Source organism: Pipra filicauda, unplaced genomic scaffold (assembly GCF_003945595.2).
Source record: "Pipra filicauda isolate LSUMZ 115617 unplaced genomic scaffold, ASM394559v2 scaffold6_size6359152_pilon, whole genome shotgun sequence".
Lineage (NCBI taxonomy): Eukaryota > Metazoa > Chordata > Aves > Passeriformes > Pipridae > Pipra > Pipra filicauda.
This window is the reverse complement of record NW_024104865.1, coordinates 2,021,431-2,043,744: the sequence shown is the minus strand read 5'-3', so window position 1 is coordinate 2,043,744 and position 22,314 is coordinate 2,021,431. Positions and strand designations below refer to the sequence as shown.

At 37.6% G+C, this 22,314-nt stretch overlaps 1 protein-coding gene across 1 annotated transcript in view; it reads left to right on the top strand.

Moving 5' to 3' along the window:
• LOC114003160 (cytochrome c oxidase assembly protein COX16 homolog, mitochondrial) overlaps positions 1-17,570 on the top strand; it is a 44,009-nt gene extending 26,439 nt beyond the window's left edge. Inside the window, exons 3-4 of the mRNA XM_027749842.2 lie at positions 2,314-2,376; positions 16,014-17,570. Of these exons, the coding sequence (XP_027605643.1) occupies positions 2,314-2,376; positions 16,014-16,133 (183 nt within the window). The 3' untranslated portion in view covers positions 16,134-17,570. The remainder of the gene's footprint in view (positions 1-2,313; positions 2,377-16,013) is intronic.
• Positions 17,571-22,314: the final 4,744 nt, after the last annotated feature.

Here is a 22,314-nt window from a genome sequence, read left to right as displayed (position 1 = left end):
ATAAAATTCTGGCTTCTAAAGAAGCAGCAGTTTCTGTTCCTTTCACATTTACAGGGCATTTTTCTAAAGAAATTTCAGCTAGCTTCCTTCATTTCTGCATTTTTTTTTAATACTAAAGCTACAGCATCAAATTGGAATGCTGTGTTTCAGTTTTGCTAGTCTTCTCCCTTTCTGCAGGCAGAGGAGAACAAAGACATGAAAAGGTCTGAAGATACAAGGGGCTGGAAGGGAGAGAAAGCAGCAGTAACTTCACTGCTTGTTTGCCTTTACCTCACACAAATGTGGCCATGCAAACACCACACATTAAACAAACACAGTAAAAATTGCTAAAATAGAACTTGATAATGGGGATATTGAACTGTCTTTGTAAGTTGAATTCTGGCTGTGGTTAATTAGGTAAATGTGCTGCTCCAACCATGTTATTTTGTGTACCTCATTATTAAGTGAAGGGAAAATGTAGGATGAAATCAAACTATTGCGTCTTTACTTGCTGGAGCATTTATTTCCCCTTGTCCATACGTGCACCGCGAGAACACAAAGCATAACAAATAGTGTTTGCATTTAGTTCTGAATACAGTGAGGTCCATGATCGCTCTTCTCTCTATGAAAGCAAGCTTCAAAGCCTGCCTGGCTGCCCAGACTTTGCATTTCTGCACATGTGATGGATGGGTTCGTTGTTCTAATGAAGCATGGCTGTTGTTGGAGGTCATGGTCACAGGAGAGAGGCAATCCATCTTTAATGAGGGGCAATTCTACAGAGGCCTTGAATGCCAAGGCAGAGATGTAGCATTTCATTTTTTTATTTGATATAGAGGGTCAGTGCAGAGACACTATCTTGTTTTACAGATTTTTTTTAATTATGAAGAAGGTGGGAGCTGTATCCGGTACAAACATTAACCATTTTAGATATTTTGGCTTAGTTCCCAAGTGTAATGAGTCTGGAGGTTGCAAATGTGTATATTTCTATGGCCAGATCGCTGATGAGATGGAGAAATCAAACCTCTGGCCATGCACAGATGCTGTTAGACTTGCCTGTCTGAGCATCCATCCTTAGGAACTGAGGTCTCACAGGCTGCATGCTAACTAGCAGGCAGTGTCTGTAATCAAGGGGAACATTATGGCCTTAGGGAAATTCTTCAGAGCAATTCCCATCAATACAGATAGTAGGTGTGTATTTTAAGTACCTCTGATGATTAGGAGCTTGTTTTAGGGGTCAGTCTGAAGGTAGATCTTCTTATGGACCAGGCAAATTCTGACCAGGCAGATTCTGTTACATGAATTCCCTCCTTTCTGTTTTCTAGGCTGCTTATAGATGTTGGTTGTGATAAGGGTAACCGAGTCCTTGTCAACTGAGCCCAGGTCAAGAAACAGCAAATTAAAAATAACAACTTTTCTTCATTGCATTAGTCATAGTTGGACTAGTGTACCAGGGATGTACACTACACACATTACCAGTCTTCTTACACATCTGTTTTGGTTTTTAAGATCTAAAAATGAGTTTGTTCTCTCATGGTGGATTTATTCAGTATTTTAATTAATTTGCCTAACGACTATGTCTGAATACTGTGTATGTGGCTGATGTCTGTTTGAGAAGAACATAAAACACTTTCTCTAAGTGTGAAGAATGCTAATTATCTTTTTCCCCTTTGCTTCTACTCTTGGGCCTGTGGGAGACAGATGTTACTTAGCAGAGGGAGGGATGAACATCACTTCTGGGCTCAGAAGAAGTTAAAACGTGAAATGCATCTGCTGTGCTTCATTGACATGTCTGTTCCTGGATTTGGTCTTTGAATAAACTTCTCTGAAAGATGGCAGGAATCACCAGCACTGTCAGGACAGAATCAAAACGAGGAAAGAGCTGTGTGTTCACCAGAAAATTGGAAATTCAACTCATGCTTTGGCTTTGAAAACCAGAAAATATTGTATTCACTGAACTCAGCGTTCAGGAGTAAAATATGTAATGTGATCACAATTTTCTCTTTCTTGCACTTGTTTCATTTATTTAAGCTTTGTTTAGTTTGACAGTTTCAAGCTAAACAGATACAGATTGAAGTATCTAAGGTAATGCAAGTGCAGGACTATAGTTAAAAATATGCTTCCTTTTTGAGTTTAAAAGTTTGGCTGTTGACCTCTCTCTTTTTAGCCCAGTTCTTGTGCTGTGTTTATCATTCTGGTATCTGAACAAATGGCACATAAACTGATTTAGAGGAGAAGAGGGTTTGCATGTACCAATATTTAGTATATTTTAAGATTTCTTTTAAAAAAATAATTTTAACAGCAAGCATTTTTGCTGTATTTTTGTTTGTCTTTCAGGTTGATCCAGCTTTGAAAGAAAAATTGAAACAGAACACTGTGACACTGGAATCTGAATATGAGGTAAAATAAATTTGTTGCTTGGGGCTCATAACCTTGGGTACCCTTGAATACCCTGGCCGCTGGTGGGTTGTATCTGTCCCTAACTAAAATTAGATCAGCCATCTGCCTTTAACTCACTGGTGTCCAATAAAAACAAGGTTTTTATGTAAAGAAAGGTTTTTGAACACATAATGCTTCTTTCTGAACACAGCTTTACTTTGATGTCCAGTGCAGTGGTACAAATAAATTCCACTCTTTCTGTGGTTAACCTAGTTTATAAATGTAGAACTGATGTTGGCCTTAGAATGTGTGTGCACATATGTCAACACTTCTGCTGCATGAGTTTTGATGGTCTTTAGACCAAATTACAGAGCAATGTGCATGATATGCTTTCTGTTATTTCTTGCTTCTGAAATTTATGTGCATCTTTCAAACAACTGCCATTCTTTTTACATGGTTTCAGAAAATTTTATAGAGAAATATTTCACTCAAGTTTCCTTAACACTGTATTTTCTTTGAACATTACTGACCTCCAAGATGTCTGCTCTGACCAGTTTAATATCCAGAGTTTCATAAATCTTCAAGTCTACAAAAAGCCATGTTAGAAAAACTGGAAAAAACCCTCCCTTGAAACAGAAACAAAGGATAAAGCTATTTAAGATAATTTTTAATGTTTTAAAATTAATTGAATCAAATGTCCTGCTAACACTTTATCTATCTCTATGGTCCTTTTGCTGAACACAGGTTTTTGTTTTCTTCCCATACCACATTCCTGTGACAAGCCTTTGAAGATCTTGATAGCACCCATTGTTCTCGTACTTAGGTCTCCAGAGGACAGAGCATGGTCTTGATAATAAATCGTTACTATCATATTACTCTTCTGTGATTTCTGTATTTTTGCATACCTAATTTCACAAAATATCTGTATACCTGCTAGTTTTTACCATTATTGCAAACACTTTTGGGCTATCCCCCTGCTATGAAGAACTACGGTTTGTGGTGTAGGGAATAAAAAGATGGAAAGTTCGAATGGAGACTCAAAACTTACAGATCCATTAGGTTCTGATTGCCTCTGGGATTATTGTGTCTCTCACTTTCCATTCAATATACTGTAAGGCTGCTCTGATTTATTTATGTGGAACAAAAAGTAAAAAGAACCACAAGCAACAAAAAGAACCAGATCTCAAACTCAATACCTAACCTCAAAATCAACTGATCTGTATTCAGATATGCCTTACTTTCTCTTCAGAAGATAAGTAAATAGTTGAAGGATAATATTTAAATAGCCATAATTGCATTAGCTTTATGGATAAATCAATGGTAATAAAATACATCTGACATAACAATATATTATAAGCCTACTTGGATAATGAGGCTCCTTTCTGATGCACAGAAATGAGAGAAGCAATCTTGTTTTTTTCTTAATCTAAACTGCAGAGAGTTTCCAGACCAAGATTCTTCCAGAGTAGTGCTTGGGTGTTATAGAGGGCAGACGAGTTCAACAAATCAAATGGATTTGCATTTCCCCATAATGAAAATAGATTTGGATTATTGTTTTGAACTCTAATATCAATATATACTATAGGAACCAACTTGCAAGCACTAGGCATATTAATTTCTGTCTTCAGTGAGACTTGTGAAGCTACCAGCAGTCCTGCACATGCTTCACCGTTCCACTCTGTGTGACAATTTTAAGTCAATGTTACCTCTGTGTTCTGGTGGACAGAATCTAACCAATCACTGAGTTACAGCTGACATTTAGGAGAGTAGTTTCTTGTGGACCCTGTCTGTTCCATACTAGGGGATTTTTGGGTGGACTTTTTTCCTTTCTGTATTTTTCTGACTTGTCCAAAATACACTTAAGAACATCTTCTAATTCAATATCTAGCTCACACTGAAGGATTACATGGGTGGCTGTTACTAAATATGATGTGATAAGAGATCAAGGGCAGTTAAAAAAAGTTCCTGTTTTGATATGTAAAGCTTTATTTTAAAATATTATTAGCATTATATATGCAGCTGTTACTGAGGATACCACACTTTTGAATCATGATTGCCCTGATACATGCAAATGTCCTTTGGCTCTCCCTAAGACTTTTAAAAATACCTTACAGAAATGTACAAGTCCCACCAGCGTGCTTGTAGCAAATATGGGTAGAATCCTTCCCAAATCTTCGTTCACGAAGCCCAGCCATGATGATGATGATGTTGATGATGACAGAAATGTACATATTGAATACATACTGAATTCCTCTAGGATGTCATAATTTCTTTTATAAGCATACATATGCCCTTATGGATGTATTGCAAAAGATGAAGACATTTCTAGTATTTTAGACATGTTGAAGTATGCTTTTTGTCTCCAGTGGGGGGGTGGTGATGTAAAAAGTTGTAATGACAGACTTAATCAATTTACTGTGAAGAAATCAAAATAAAGACATTTTCTTACCTTCTAGTTTACTAAATTATCTCTTCTCAGGCTATACAAAATTTACTTTATTTCATGCAGGAGTGTTTCTGGTCAGGATACTATTTTTAGGAAGGAAGAATTTACATGTGTAATTCATGCTGCATTTCTTATATCTCAGATCTGTTAATAATGCCATTTATCTTGTGCCTTGGGATATACCAGAGGAGCAAGCTGCCTTTGCATGCATTCTCCATTGTTTATGCATTCCTCTCACACACTTATGTGTCCTCGTGTGACCAATTAGTCCTTGCTCTTCCCCTTTGCCTAATAAATCATGGTTCTGTCCACTAGTGACACTGGTACTAATGTGATTGCAGTTCTGCTGCTGAGCTGGGGCCTTGTAGAACACACTGAAAAAATGTCAAGTGTTTGACCTGTGACAAAAGGATAGAGTATTTTATTTGAAAGCACAAAAATACAGTTTGAAAAAGGGAGACAAATAAACTGATTGAGTTGAAAACATTCTTGTAGTTGTTCAACAATCACAGTACATTCCTGTTCATTGGTTTAATGCAGTCTCAAAATAACATTCCTTATCCTAGCACTTGGTTGCTGTACTTCTGTGAAATTAATGGTTTAGTAAACACTAGAAAATATGGCCTCAGTTACATCTGACCCCAAAATATAGAATTGTTGTTAAAGGGTTTTCTAGCAAATAAAACCATCCTTATGAATTTATTAACCTTTTACAATGGGAAAATCCTTTAAGTTTGAATCAAATACATGATATCCAGTGGGAACCAATAGCAAGTGAAAGTAGAGGAAAAAATATCACAATAAATAAAAATGTGAGGGATTGCTATGGAAACAGTAAATGAGAAGTTATAAAGCAGAGAAGGTTGACACAAGATGCGAAGGGCATCGGAGCTGTCTGATAAGTAAGCTGACAAGGGTATGGGTAAGAGGATGGTGTTGCAGCAAACCATAAAGAATAAAATAATGAGGATGTGAAATCATGAGTAACTCTCTTGGCAAAGTAGCAACATTGAAGAAATATATCTGTATTTTTTTTAATAGAAAAAAGTCCTTTATATTTGAATCAGATGTACTTCCAAACTCCTTAATAACCAAACAAGATGTTATTTAATATCTGCTAGACTCTCTTGGTTTATAGGTGAGTTCCAAGAATATGCTTGGAAGACTTCAGTGGCTGCTGAAAATTTCAGTTTGGGATTGATGGTTCTCTGGGAATCATTATTGGGTAGGAAGGTGATACTATGAAGTGTTCTGTGAGATTTGAGGTGTATCTAGGCAATATTGAGTACTTTTTTCATTATAAAGGTATTACAGAAATTGTAAAGTCCTTACTAACGTGCAAGTGACACAGAAGTACTGCAATAGTGTATGTATGACAAGGCAGGGACAGAGAGCTGTTCATGTTACTTGGTAAGCTGGACCCATTAAATGTGCAAAGTACCTTTTAAAGTTGCCAAAGCTATTTATTTTTCAGGGCAGATTGGACTGTGTTATGGAAAGCAGCAACTCTGGAAAAGACTTAGGAGTCAGTGACTGAATAATTCAGCTTGATCTTCTACTGTGGTATTCAGTGTATGAATATAAAGAGGAATGGTAGATATAGGAACAGGTGATTTTACTTCTGAGTGTGGCACTGATGAAGCTGAAACACTGGTTCAACTTTTGGTATCCATATTTTGAACAAGGGTTTACGAATGGATTAGGTTGCAGAACAGGCTGACTGTATTAACTTAGGGCTAGAGAAAAGGCCTTAAAAGAAACTTAAAGATTTAAGTACTTTTAAAAATACCAAAAAGAATGTTGCTTACTTATAAATACGTTCATAAGGAGAAAGTGATAGCTACTGAAGATTTTTTTATTGCAGAAATGATACTAAAATTAGAAGTAAGGTCCATTATTGATAGATGGGAACATTATTTGAACACAACAGCTAGGAAAATGGGTCCTCTGTCTTTCAGAATATCAAAACTGTAAAACTTTTTAAAGTTTTCCTTCAGCTAGTTGCAAGCTATTGGACTCAGTATGACACAATTCATTGTGAATGGTCATACCAAAGAATGCTGCTTTCTTGACTAAGTGCATAAACGTTGATCAGGTTTTGTTCCTTATAATTTGATAATCACAAAAGTTCAACATCAGATCTGGACAGAAGTTTTGTAATCATTTGTCCTGAGAATTACAGCAAAAGTATTGTAATTGCAGTGTTAAAATATATGTTGAGGACAGTTCAAAAATTAAAAGCAGGTATATGGAGAGGTTTCTTGTGAATATAACCTCTTTATTTACTGTCTTAAAAGAAGAATTTGAATAGACCTTACTTAAAAAGATTCAAGCCACTTAATGCTCATTTGACTTCAGGCATTCTGGTGCCAGCAGAACGGAGGAAATTTCAGGAAATTGATAGTGTAATAACATGGTAATTTTTGTTATCAAATAGATGCGTGCAAGTGTGTGGACATCAGGAGTACTCTAGAAAGAAAGTAAGTCCTGAATGTCAGTAGGTGAAATTTGCAACTGTCTTATTGTTATCGTTATCAGTAATTGAGGATTACTGATTTTGTTGTTAAGAATTAACAGATTAGTGTATTGAATTGATTTACTTCACTGTCTGTGAAGATACTAGTGGCTAAATGTCTCGAGCTGTTTGAGAGCTGACTAAGATGTTAGGTAAACATCCCTCCTGTTACGACACTAAGAGATACTTCCGTGCTCTCTTTTTGTTGCAATTGTCCAGCCTAGACATTAGATTCCAAATGCCCACCAGGTTGTGTTTGGGACAAGCTGAGTTTCTTGCATTTCAGTTTATTCACATGTAAAATGGTTTAGATTGTTTTTATTTCACTGTGAGTGTTCAACACTTAATGTTTTGTAGAGAAGGACAAAGTGGTGTTATTTTATCATTAATGGAAACTGCCATGGGAAAGAATTTTAGTTAAAACAGTTTGTGCTAGGCATTTTATTCTGAGCATATGTACAGTCTGTAGCCAAGCTGTAGTCTGGACCTTTTATTCTTGACATCTCAAAAGTTTTGTGTGCTGTAGTTCAGTATGTTTGAAGTATAAACTATGTTCGTAGTTTTTCATAGAGAAACGCAAGAAGTGGAATTTGGTGATGGGCATAGCACAGGAAGAGTTCATGGTGGAAAAGCCTTCTTGCAGGAAAAAAGACAGCCTTCAAAGGAAAGTTCATAGGGTATTGCTTTTTACTGGTCTTATTTCTAGAATTCATCTCTATTAATAGTCCTGTAAATTCTTTCCTGGTCATCTCTTTGCACAGGATTTTCCGTAACTGTGAGCTGTGTCTTTCATATATGTTGCATTTGCGCTTTTCTTATCCCATAAGAAGACATTGACTTTTCATAGATGGAAAACAAGGTGAGGTGATTAACAGTGGAGTCAGACAGCAAACATGATCGGGACACACAAATGCGTATTATAAATAATCTCATCACCATTTCTGCTCTCTCTTCTGCCTGTGTTTCCTGTATGATTTTTTTTTTTAATCCCAGAGGAACTGACCAGCTCTTACCATGTTAGGGCCAACACTGTGTGTTGTCTCATTCACAAAAAACCCAAAAGTTTGAGTAGAGAGTTGTATCCACACAGGATGGCTGAATTCTTTAATTTATTGTCCTAAGGGATGTTGCTGGCTTCTACCAGGCAGTATTGGGAACATCTTCTTATGCAGATGACTGGGTGGAAATGTTAAGCACTTCTGTCACAGTAATGGGCCCCCAGTGGGGAATTGTTGGATCTTTGGTATGAAATATCTGAAGTAACTTTAGTATAGTGTATGGGAATTTAGCTACACAGCTGAGGCTGTATACATTCCTTTCATTGGCAATATAGTGGGGCACTAACACTCCTATTACTATCCTCATCAAATAGACAGGGGATGTTAGCCACAAAGAAGAAACAGGAGGACTTTTTTTCCTGTGAGAAATTTGCCCAACAGCACAAATCTAACAGTAGCCATTGATGTTACTGAAAAACTATTTATGGCTGAAAGGTTTGAAGTTGCCATGTTAACATTTAGCCAAAATCATAGTTTCTCCACAGAGAAAAGCATTCTGTTTCAACATATAAATTGAAAAGCAAGTTCTGGAAGAGAGATGAGTGGAAAATGAGCAGGAAAGTGTAGATGAGAAACAAAAGTCCTAAAACTACGCTAACTCTGTGTGAATGTTACCCGTACTAAATGAGACCAGAGCAGAGGGGGAGCATGTGAGAGGCAGATTTAACTCGCCAGTTCAGCAGGATTGCTTAGTAAAGTTGACTGCTGATTTGAAGGGGTATGGTTACTTTAGAGTGATTACTTAATGGCATGGATTTAAGTTTAATTTGACACTGTTGTTGTAAACCTTCTCTAGTTGTTTCTTTTCTTATGCTCACACTCTACTGTTAGTAATTCTGCAATGGAAACTGATCATTTCTTGTTGTGGTAATCTCTTGGCCTTTCGCTGTGGTATTCATCGCAGCTTTTCCTTCTCACATAAGAAACCTGCAAAAGCTTGCTTTTCAGATCCCTTCAGAAGAAAAAACATCATGTGTGACTCATGGTTCTAATACTTTTTGATGCTGGTACACCTCATTCTTTTTTTTATTAGAGTATCTTTTTATCTCTATTAGAAGGACATACTGTGCCAGATTTTATATACAGAAAGTAAAGAAATTGTCCACACTTCAAGTATTCCTAGGAAGATGTTTGAAATAAACCTTTTCTGTGTTGTTGGGAGGATTTTATGAGCTCCAGATAGGGACACGCTGTGGAAATCTGTATGCTCTTTCTAGCAGCAACAGAACTGTCATTTTTTGCTCTTACTGGTCTCCTGCACTGTTAAAGATCACACATCCCCTTCAGTCAAGTTCATCTTTATATAGTTGAAAAAAACGCTGCAAACATCCTAAAAGTCTGTCCCTGGCTGCTCCTCTTTTAGAGAGTTGTGCTGCAGTAACTAGGACATACCTTTAAAAAGTTTAGTATGATACAAAGTTAGCAGGATCAAGCAGTCAGAGTTGGGAAATTCCTTGGTCCTGTTGACTTGGCTAGGTCTCCCTAGTTGTAAATTTCAAGATAAATCTTGGTAACCAGCACTCCTCTTTCTGGGGCACAATAACCATAGCTTAATAAAACTTTCATATACAAGGGAAATGAAAACTATCCTAAATGTACTTCATTCTTAATTAAAAGTGGAATTTGCTGAATTTCAGATGTTTGATCTTGAAGTTGTACTGTTGCATTCATGCTGTTATTTATGTTGGATCTTTCTGAGTTTTATTTTTGCTTAAGAAGATATGCCAAAAGTAAATGATGCATGCATGAGTTCTGCTGACTTTACCAATAAAGCTTGCAGATCTTTTGGACTGAGAAGTCCATGCTGGGTGATCTGCAGGTGTAATCTATAAATGGCACTGGGTTATCCTCTGAGATTCACTGTGGTTTTTAAGAGATTCTTAATTTTAAAAAGGAAAAAACTGCTTGTAAATTAGGAGGAAATCATGGCAAAGCTTAATTCCTGATGCAAGTCTGTCTAATGTTATATTCTGTTACGTTAAAAATTCAAGGCTGTATAATCATGTCATTTTAATTGAGTGATATAATTGTTTAGTTTAGTCAGCAATTTGTATTACTGTAGCACCTTCACACAAAACAATAGAAGAGCACTCTGTGAATGTCAATTAAACTCTGACACCTCTTAGATGGAGGCAAGTTCTGCTCTTGTGCTTCATATTGGGAAAACCTTGCACAGAAAAATTGGCAGTGCTGTTCTTTGATACACATCTTTTACAACATAGTCACTTTAGGATGTTTCACTTCTCTCTCCACCTCATGATTCCTTCAGCTGTGCCAGTTCGAGTGTTTGCACAGTCCTATACTTATATAGGATTTGTTCATAAACCGTATGAATTTGTTTTCTAAATTATTTTGTTTTTGTGATGGGAGCACAGCCCCACGTAATGTTGAATTGGCATAATTAAAGGGAAAATAACCCATGGGGAAAGAATCTCTTAAACCAGTTTACCATAGATTAATTAATTGTGCCATAGATGAATGGTAGTGGATCCCACTGAAGTAAGCAACAAAACCTCTGTTGGTTTCATCATTGTGGTGTTTGCCAGTCTTCAGCAAAGCCAAAAAGAGAAGCAGCTCTCTGGATGCTTAGAAGCAAAAACCCTCCCCCATTTCTTCCCTTAATAAACAAAAAATATTTTATTCTGGCCATAGTGTGCTGCTTGCTAACTTGCTCGTATACTAATAACATAAAACTAAACATTCTCTGGTTGGAATAAAACACTTCATTTTAATCTGAGGATTAAATCACTAATCATTGGCTGTTAAATCACAGATTATTAAATCACTAATTGCAGATATTAAATTATGTCACTTCCTAAGCAAAGTAAGTAACATTAAGTTTATATTAAGCAAATGAGATATCAAAAAAGTGGCTCTGGGAAGGAGTTGTAAAAATAAGGCCATTTCAATGTGATGATGAACTTAAGATTTTCAGTTATGCACAAGACAGCAGATTCAGTGTTAGCCTTAATTCTGTACCTCTGCATCTATATATCATCATAGAGCTCCTCGATATACCTTTTGTCTCTATAAGCTGTTTTGACACCTTTGCAAAAACAGACTATTTGATTGGTTTAATTCTTTCACAGAGTCCCAGAATATTCTGAGTTGAAAGGGACACTGCCTTGGCTCATCTTCTGTCTACAAATGGGTGTGCTTATTATAATGATGGGAAATAATTGTCTCTCTGAATTAGAGCCATTTATTTCTGTGGTGTTCATCACAGAATTTATTACATCAAGCTGTAAAGTAAACAAGATTCTTTTATCCCTCCTTTCACATATGAGAAACTGAGAATAAAGCCAAACATTTTTTGCAAGTGGCCACCTTGAATTAACTCAGCCTGAGCAGTAAGAGCTCAAAATGAATTTCTGCATACTTCAGTTTGTGTATTGTGGCATGAAGACTATCCTGCAAGAGTAGCATTCAAACTCTTTTTAAAATTTTATTTTATTTTAAGGCTGACAGAGGATTATGACTTCTACTTAAGCCAGGCATTTGAACCAGCAATTAAGAAGTGAAGGTCTCTCTATGTCCTCATTGGTATTTTTGCACAAGTCAAACTGTTTAACAGAAGTCTTAAAAGTCAAGTGTGGCAAACAGTTGAACATATTTTTCTTTTTCATGGTGCTTGTCTGCATAACTGCTTTTTTTTTCTTGAATTTACAGCTTCTGTCAGTCCTGTACTCTTAAGAGGCAGTTTAGCTGATTTAGGGAGTGAATCAGTAGATTTAATGGACTATACTGATCTTACTTTAAACAGCTAATTTTCAATATCCTTTGGGCTATTTGAGACAAGCAGGAAAAGTGGTACTGATCTGATCTGATTACATTTCATTGTAGTCTCCAATGATTTACTATTTAGTGTATTTGAATTGGGAGAAAAAGGTTTTTTGCATTTTAGACTTCAAATTCATATGATTTTCAGTTTAGTAAAAGCTGGAATTAGTTAAAGATCTTTATGTGATGTCTTTATAAAGTTAGGTAGGCAGAGTCCAGGTGGCTAAAATGAAAAAAAGAAATAAAATAAGAACTTAAAAAGACCCAGCCACATAGAATGAAAGACGTTGACTTCATCTGAGAGTAGAACTAGCTGCTTGTCTGAATTCTCACTGTACAGATCAGGCAAACTGAAGGACCTCTGTAACTTTGCATCTTGTGCTGCACCTAATTGATAGAAAGACTGCCGATCTGGTCTTAGTCTCAGCACTAAAATGAATTTAAAATGTAGCTATGTACATGTCTTTAGCCTACATCTGATGTAGCCATTTATTATAGGGTGATGCTGTTGTATGAATTTTCATGTCAGCGACCGAGCAAAAAGGTCACTGGTTTTATTCAGCTGTATGTGAGGTACTGTCCTGGTTTAACCCCAGCCAGCAACTAAGCTCCACACAGCCGCTCCCTCGCTCCCCCGCCATGGGATGGGGGAGAGAATCGGAAGGGTAAAAGTGAGAAAACTCATGGCTTGAGATAAAGACAGTTTAAAAGGTAAAGCAAAAGTCACGTGTGTAAGCAAAGCAAAACAAGGAATTCATTCACCACTTCCCATGGGCAGGCAGGTGTTCAGCCATCCCCAGGAAAGCAGGCCTCTGTCGTCTGTAATGGTGACTTTGAAAGACAAACTCCATCACTCTGAATGTCCCCCTGTTCCTTCTTCTTACCCCAGCTTTATATGCTGAGCATGATGCCATATGGTGTGGGATATCCCTGTGGTCAGTTGGGGTCAGCTGTCCCAGCCATGTCCTCTCTTGAGCACCCCCAGCTCACTGGCAGGTGGGGAGAGAAGCAGAAAAGGCCTTGGTGCTGTATGAGCACTGCTCAGCAGTAAGGAAAACATCTCTGTGCTACCAACACTGTTTTCAGCACAAATCCAACATAGCTGCATACTAGCTACTATAAAGAAAATTAACTCTACTCCAGACAAAACCAGCACAGGTTTCACATATGTGAAAATAGCTATGAAGTTTGAAAGCATTGCAGAACAGATTTTCAGGTCCCCTTTCAGCAGTTATACTCCTTCTTAAGCTTATCCACATGTAACAGGAGTCCTCTATTATTCCAAAATCAGATAGCATCAGTTCAGAAAATTGGAATGTCTAATCATTCTGCCTTCTGATGACTGATACCTGTCCCATAAGCTACTAATTTTTGCAGATGCTGTCACATGCCAGTAAGGGAGCTGCTTTCTTTTTGAATTCCAGTAAGACATTACATCATCATCATGGCTGGGCTTTGCGAACGAAGATTTGGGAAGGCTCTATCCACATTTGTTACAGGCACGTTGGTGACTTATGAGGCCAATACGAGACAGACATATCCGATTGCAAAAGGCACAGCAGAAAGACTCTTTAGACGGTAAATTCTACAGAACACGATTCTTTCTGCGTTGCCTTTTCTCCTCGAGAGTGATCCTGCGTGTGTTCTCAAAGGAGACAGCAGCGTTATAGATGGTGTGTCTCCAGGCCTCCCGATTGGAGGCCAGAGTAGACCAGTTATGGTGATCAATATGGCCAAGGCTGAGATGTTGTTTCAGGGAGTCCTTGTATCTTTTCTTCGGGGCTCCTCTCTTGCAGCAGCCAGTGTTTATATATGACACAAAATGTGAATGATCTCTATAAATATAATGAGAATAAAAAATAAAAATACAGTCTATGTGTGCATTAGAATCTTTATTTCTTTGTATTTTAATTGATCAGTAGATCTTATTTGTCTTTTCAGAAAATGCCATTCACTGTACAAGCCTGTGGTAGTTTTATTCTATCAGTATATCACAGTGTGTTTTCTAGGTACCTTTATGATTTCTGTTGGAAACTGCCAAGATACTTTCTGGTACTGGTTTGTTTAGATAGTATAGTTTGGAAATGATTCCTGTTTTGGACAAACCTCCTCTCTAACAAGCCTTTGTGAAGTTTCAGGGGCAAAATAATATGAACTTTTGGTAAGGATCTCCAGTATGCATGTCTCTTTTGATAGACTTCTTTATGTAGCCTATCTTTAGATACCACAAGTTTTGTACTTATTTCAGAAGTTGATTCTTGTTCAGACTTTGGGAACTGAACACCTTTGGGAATAGTTTAGATCCTCACAGCTGTGTGATACCTTTGAGTTTAATAAAATCAGCATGTTTCCCTTCTGTTAAAGCACATGTTATCTTCAATGTAGTTTCCTTGAAACTTCCATTACAATCAGATGTTAAATTCTGAATTTGCAATCAAAGGGGATAGTCACTGTTGCATGGGATGATGAGTACCTTTCTCCTTCTCCCTCCTCCCGTGTCAGCTCAGATCCTTTCCAGTTGAAAGAAGTACCAGCTAAGCATAAGATGTATAAAATAGTCAAGACAATTCTACAGAAGGACCTATGCCAACTCTACTGTACAAAATAGTTCAGTTGCTCCTACCTTGTGAAAGTCTGCTGTGTTTGTGCATGTGTTCTCATATATCTTCTGTAGATTGATGCCTAATTTCTTTTGATATCTGACTAACCTCATTGCAATTTCCTTAGCTGTAGAAGTGGCAGGAAACTTTTACATAACATGAACTAGTAGCAGCAGGTCTATTTTGTTATAGCTGTTGAATTATTCTGCAACTATTATTCAAGTCCCTCAATGTTTGCCATTTATTTGAATGATTGACAGTAGGAAAATTAGACCACAGGCTCAGGGCAGGGTTAAGTATCTTCTGGTATGTTTTTACAGCATTTGCTGAGATGAGGCCCTGATCACAAATCAGAGGTTTAAATCACACTGCATTGATGGTATGCAGTGTTGATCTGTTCTGTAGAACATGTAGAACAGCCCTGATTCTGGCAGTGGTGCAGACCCTCAGTCTCCCCGTCATGTCCAATGAGACTTGAGGTCTGTGTCTGCTGGGAAGGGACTTCCATACCTTTGCCAGTAGGGCTGTGAAGATGCAGTGGATGTTTGTGTTCTTCAACTGCAGCACTTGGTAGGTGAGGTCAGGAGGGCCCCTGTTATTTGCTTTTGTGTGCCTCTAAGTCTAGATAAATACTGCAGTTGTTGGTAGTTCTGAGTGGGGATGATAGGAATAGGCAAGGAGGTAATTAAATCTAGAGTTTCTAAGTATCTGACAGTTCAGTCAGTTATCTGATGTATGACTTAGTAAGAGACCTATCTGCAATGGCTGGGTGCCATGGGAAACTAGTCAGCAGAAAGCATTGCACACCTCTCTCAAGTTAAAACCACATGGATTGAAGGAGTTTGCACTGTTGCCGTCTCTCTGTATTTGTCTCTGCTTCGTATTTGTGCTGACCGGATACCTGAGGTCACTAATTGCTATTCTTCTGTATTAGCTATAACAATAGTTATCACTCGTACTACTTCAGTGCTTGGCAGACTTGCAGTTGAAGAACAGATCTGGAAAACAAGGTGAGAAGGGAGAAAGGGAATACAAGATATCTTCAGTCGTGTTCAGATGCTGCTGTGCTTCCTGACCTTAAAAATTATTTATGTGTTGATAAGCTGATGCAGTAATGCCCATCCTAATCATTTATGTGGCCGTATGGATAATGACTAGGTTTTTTCCTTCTTGTTGAACTTCTCGTGCAGGGTAGATGAAAGTACTTTAAATCGTGGATCTGTCAAGGTGATACTGTTATTTTTGCTGTTTGTCTGCAGAAGCTGGAAAAGTCTGACTTGAATAACTGGGAGAACATCAGAGGACCCAGTCTGTGGGAAGATTCCAGGACTGTTCAGAAGCAACGGCGGGAGGCTCTCCATCTCAAGCAGAGTGACTGAACAAGCCTACTTTGGTGCCTCTGAAAAAAAAACTCTCTGGGTGGACTTAGTTTTTAATCCAGTGTCAGGAACAGACACGGGAGCAATTGCACTGAGCAATTCATGCTGGCGTATATATAAGTAACTGTGAGATCAGTCCAAAAGGCACTGTATTATATGAAGCTTTGTGTTTGCATCCATTTGCAGAGTACCACAGGCTGTATGTGAATTTTCAATTAAAAAAAGCTGATTATTCTACGTAGAATATCCCATTGTTTTTCAGTCTCTAACATTCAAAAATGCTTCAGCAAGGAATAACATTTCAAGAATCACTTGTCAGTACCAGAAGTTGTCATCCTAATGAGAACAACAGTGCTGTCATCTAGATGTGTGTGACCAGATAAATGCTGCTTCAGGGAGCCACTGCCTGACTTCAGGCTTTTAAGCTTGGAAGGGACTCCACAGGCGTATGAGCTGTTTGGAACAGTGAGTCCATTTTTGGCTAAATAATACTCATGAGTTTTATTTCCAGGGACTTGACTGTATAAAGGCATGTACAGAATGTCAGCTGGTAATTGCTGAAATAACATTTGTTTAGCTGTGTTTAGATTTTTATGATTAGTTTATCGATACCTTAGTGCAGGCAGGACCTCTGCACTGGAACTTTTCAGTTTAAGTTGGAAACACTCTTTCTCACTAAAAGTTGTGCTGTTTCTCTGTGAGTAAATATTGTAGCAGAATCTTCTTGAACCACTGTGTAGTGGCAAAGCTCATCTTACCTGTATTATTACATGTATATTTGTGCATGTGCACAGAAATTTTTTTTCTTTCAGTGGATTCTTCTGAAATGCTTGTCTTTTTATATTTGTCTCTGTGTGCCAAATGTTTGTTAGAGGACATCATGCCAACATTCAAGACCCTTCTGCTGAGAGAGTTCAGTGACGAAGCATCCAGTTAATTTTTCAAATTGACTTCTGAGGAAGAAGCAAAGATATTTCTCTTGCATGAAGGCCTTAAACTTATCAGTTTTCTTGATGAACAAAATACTCACTGAAATATCTTGTGTATTTTTAGTAATTTGATCTTCTGCAAAGACCGTTTGGGGAACGGTCATCTTATTTCATCAGTTTTTGAATTCAGTTGTAAATAATTACTTATATGGGCAACATTGCTTATGTCATAACTTAGAACCCAGTTTTAGTGGATTGTTTGCTGGTTGTGGGGTCCTCCCACCCTTCCCTTTTTCATAGGCACTAAATCCTATCATTTCTGAGGACATATTTGTAACTACCTTTGAAATGGCATCTCTGGAAAGTGATGGATTTATCTTAGCACCTCAGAAACAATGACATGCAGTTGGAAGACTTTCCAACTTGCTCTTCTCTTCAACTTTCCTTTTGACAGACAGCCCATATCTATTGATAGTCCACTCAAATAAAATTCCACCATTTTTATTAATGCTGTTGACTCATTTATGAATTAAAAAACCCTCAAAGTAATAATAACTGGTACAGAAGCTGTACTTTTCATAAAATGGGAAGAGCCATTTCAGCAGTTCATCTTTATTGCCAGCACTTGAACAATGGCTTCATGTTTTATGCTATGCTTTTCTTAGCCATTGAATTGGAAGTGATACTTTTGAAAGGGGCGTTGAGAGCCAATTAAGTCTCTTAAGTTGTCATGCAACCTAGAGTAGAAGGCACTCCAGAAATGTGGACAATTATAGTTCATAACACTAGCAGGAGAGGCAAACTTCAATTGGTTCAGAACTCATGCTTAGTTCAGCTGCTTATTTGAACTATCCTTTTGAAAGCCAGTTATAGCACTTCTGGTTATCTCCAAGGCACCTGGAGACAACCTCGTTCAATTCCTGAATTGTAATTTTACACATTTGTGACTGGAGGGTGTCAGAGGTAATTAAATGCAATTGTCAGTCTGAGCCACTGATTGACATTTTTGCATCCTTTTTGGTAACTGGCATATACAAGGCTTTAGTGAGAGGTGTTAAGTATTACAAGGGTAAAAGAGAGGACTGAAGAAGCCAGATCTTCTAATCAGTTTGCTGAAATGAGAAATAAAAGAAGGAAGTCTGGCTAGGTGTCTGTGTGACTGAAAAATCAGTTTCAAAATCCCTATTTTGACAATAAGGGAGAAAGTGTTTTTCTCTCAAAAAAAATTAGCAAGGTTGGTCTTTGGGATCTTCTGTAACAAGAAAAGCAGTAGGATGTAGAAATGCAGGGAATCTGGAGCACCTGTCTCCAGAGATAGGGAGAGGTCAGCATAGCACCACAGATATATGGGTATCTGTCTGGATGGTTCCCAGTGGCAGCTGTGTGCAGCTCAAAATGTGGACCTGATCTTTGTGTGAGATCAGCCCTGTGGATCCTGCCTATTGAGTGTGGTTTTTCTGTAGCACTTTGAATGTGCAGACACATGGATGACCCAAAAGAGAACATACTCAATATCTTCATTCATCTGTAACAGACGAAGGAGAGCCTTAGCAAAAGCTGTAGCTACTGCAGTGCAAACAAGGTTTGTAAACTACTGAATAGCACAGCAGTTGAATTTCAAAGCTACTAAATACATCTGGATGAGCAGTTCACTGTTAAAAACTTAAGAGAATCAAAATGCAGAGAACAATCTTGCTAATTGTGATCCTCTTGAAGGTCTTGAAGATGGGTCCAGCCACCCAAAAAAGGTAGGTCATGGTGTAATAGGACATGAGTGATGGGAGTTTACACTAGAATATAGAATGGAGAAACTTCCGAAAAACAACTTAAACCTATCTCATAATCTGGGGACCAGTCCCAAGAAGCGGAGGAAGAAATCCATTTCTTCACAGAGAAGCAGCAACTTGGAGTGACCTAAAGGTCACTGTTCATTGGCTGTTTTCCATGGGCACTTCTTGTTTCATTGTACGTGTGTGTGTATAGGTGAAACTTAAAACAGTAGGTTTTACCTTCTGAAATAACTACACAGACCCTTGTACTTCTTGATGATCTCGACTTTGCTCTGAGTTGCTATGTTTGAATTTCCAGCACAAGTCCAGGGCAAGTTTCATTTTATATTCTGTATTTTCCAGAGGGTTTTATTTCTGCAAAAAATGTGAAAGCCTAATATTATCCTTTGCTGCTACTTTATGTCCACTTGGGGAAAAAAAAGAGAATAAAAAAAGAATGAAGAAATAGAGAAAAGAATGGAATGATCTGAAGTCTTAGGAAAGCAAAATAACTATTTTTACATAAATATGCTCAAAGAATTTTACTTAAGCTTTTATGGTTGCAAAGGCTGCTTATTGTCAGTGTTTTCAGTGGAAAACCGCTTTACATCCTTCACTGGAGTAAGGTTCACAAAAAAATTTCCACTCTTATTTTAGACTAGCTAACTGGAAGGTTTTAATCAAAGGAAGATAATTGCTTACTGTTAGGCCTTCATTTTTTACAAGGACTTGCAACCAGACTCAGCCAACACACAAATAGTCTCTAGAGTTAGAAACAAAAACTCCATACAGATGTTTTTCTTAGAACTTGTACTCTTCCCCAGGAGGCCAAAGCAGTCTTTCATACCACTGGAATCAGACTGACCATATTTTCTTGTTGAATGTGTGTTTTAACTGCATGTTTAACTGTCTTGCTTAACACAGGCAGTTAAAGTTTCACCCTCGTGGTTTCCATGCTGCTTGTGTTAAAATTAAATTCAACCAAGGCAGCAGCTGGTAGTGCTGCAGAATGGACGTGTAAAATATGGTTATACATTGCAAATGTGAGTAGTATATGTATCATAGTCACAGGTCACTTGAGAAAGAAAAAAACAGCCCACCAAAAAAGCCTCTAGAAATAAGGGAGTACTCTGCATTGCCAGTGCCTCTGTAGGAGACATCGATGCACTTTCACCTGACATACTTGGAGTCTGGCATGATGTGCCTCAATGGAAAAAAATGACCATACCTTTTTAGCATGTCACTTTTAAGGTAGTTGATGAGGTCCTTGATGTTTGATACCAACTCCACTGTGTGTGTTCAGTACCAAATCCATTATGGTATCAACCTCAAGAAGGCCCAGTGGTTCCCAGGAGTATCGCTTAATCCCATGCAGGATCAGGGGTAAACCCATCTCTCTGCCCTACAGGTCCATTCTCCCTCCTTTTTCTGTCCTGTCTTCCAGTGTTCCTCCTAAAAAGTAACAGTTCAGTCTCTGAGCTGCTCTTTTCTAATGGAGCTGGCTGTAAAATGTCACCCTCTTTTTTTAAAGTTCATCGTCTACCAAGAATTGAAGAATAGTGGTTTCTAAATGAATTTGAATATGCCCTGTAAAATGTAAGCTCAGAAACACAGACCCAGTGTTATATCCCCTTAAGGGTGGCATGCAGCATACAATGGCTCTCTTTTTATCTTCAGATACACAATGCTGTGCTCTCTATTTTATGTACAAAGGAAATTAAATGTACTTTTTTCTTTAAAAGATGAGATCTTCATTTATCTCCAGCTGTCAGCTCCTAATAATGTTGCCCAGAGAAGTGTTATCTGTGATTTAGTGGCTTTAGTGGACTATCTTTTGTTCAACAGAGGACAGTGGAATAAAATTTCAGCTTAATATAGCTCTTTTCTTACTCCTTCTGAATAAACAGAGGAAAAAAGGAGAGCAAGAGCAAAGAATCTTCCATTCCGGACTCAAGTTTCTTCTGCTTTGCAGTAGATAGGGCATTTTAAGAAAGGAACAGAGGGAAAGCAAGGAAAAAAAAGGAAATAAGAGAGAAGAAATATGGAAAGAAAAAAGCTTAGGGACAAAAATAGTAATAGTAAACAGCATGGTTCTTTCTGACTGGTCCCTCTGGATAGAATAAGAAGGAAAATTGTTTCTTTCCATGAAAAACTTCTGAGCTCAAAAAATACTCAAGTCTGAATGAAAAGTCGAGTTCAATATTTTGCAAGCCAATGGTTTTAGAAATACTTCCATTTGGGTGAAGTCCAATGTTTTATTTTGTTTTTCCTGTTTTTCCATTCTTGATTCTTTTTCCTCAGGTATCTTAACTCTGGAAATGAAAAACCACCACTGATCTTAAAAGTGCAGTTTTCACTTAAAAGACTGACAGCACAAAATACTTCAACAGTTTCCCAAACTTTTCACAAAAAGTGTTCTTAATAAGAGTAAAATCTACCAAAATAGTTCTTTCTCAATGAACAGATTGCAAAGTGTCAATCAACCAGATTTAAAAAAAAATTGTGAAAGATCTTTTTTCAGTTTTCACCAGTCAATTCCTTTGTTAATTGGTGAATGCTGATGCTGCTTACTGATGAGGATGTGACTGCACACCTCTGTGGCTGCATGTGCCAGCCTTCTCCCCACCAGATGCACACACCTGCATTCGGAATATGGCATGCTTGCAATTTAACAGAAGATTTTGCTACTCAGCAACTTGTAAGAAAAGACCTACCCCTTATTGCCTCCAATATTCTGCTATCCCAGATAATGACATTGCAAGATTTACATGAACTAAAGAAGATTCCTCAAAAAAACAGTTCCTTTTCCTCCCTGCTTTTGCTAATTCTACAACCTAAATTTACTTCTGGTTAGTTCCTTTTAAATAATGTTACTTTTTATTAGATATTCAAACAGCATGCTCATATGTCATAATATATTAAGAAGAAACCCAACATTTTTCCCAGTCTAAAAAAAAGCATTGCCCCTGCTTAAGTACTAGATCTAGGGTTTCCATCATTTTAAGTTACCTGTCTAGCAACAAACTGGCAATCAAAGATGAAAATACTTCAGTCCTACTAAGGTTCATACATATTTGAAGTGACTATAGTCCATATAGTTTAGGAGTCATGTCTTGCCATTATTTGGTTATCCACCCCACCACTGCAGATGCTTTTTTTGCCTTGCAAACAGCCTGACTCGGATGCAATTAAAGATGTGATTAAAGATAAACACGTATTTTCAGTACAAAAATCTGAGATTGCACAATGCTTATAACAGACCTTTTGGGCTGAGTGCTCCCTGTGAAGTACAGGCATCCTAATCAGCTGTGCTGGAATAATAGCAAAAATCGTATATTTTATTTTTATCATCCTTTAAATCAAGATGAACTTGAATACAGTTTGATCAAATTTTTAAAAGTTCACCCTTGCCCTGATAAGGGGATTTTTTTTTTAAGATTTAAAACAGTGTTATGACAGGCAGTGTTTTTTTGCAACTTGTCT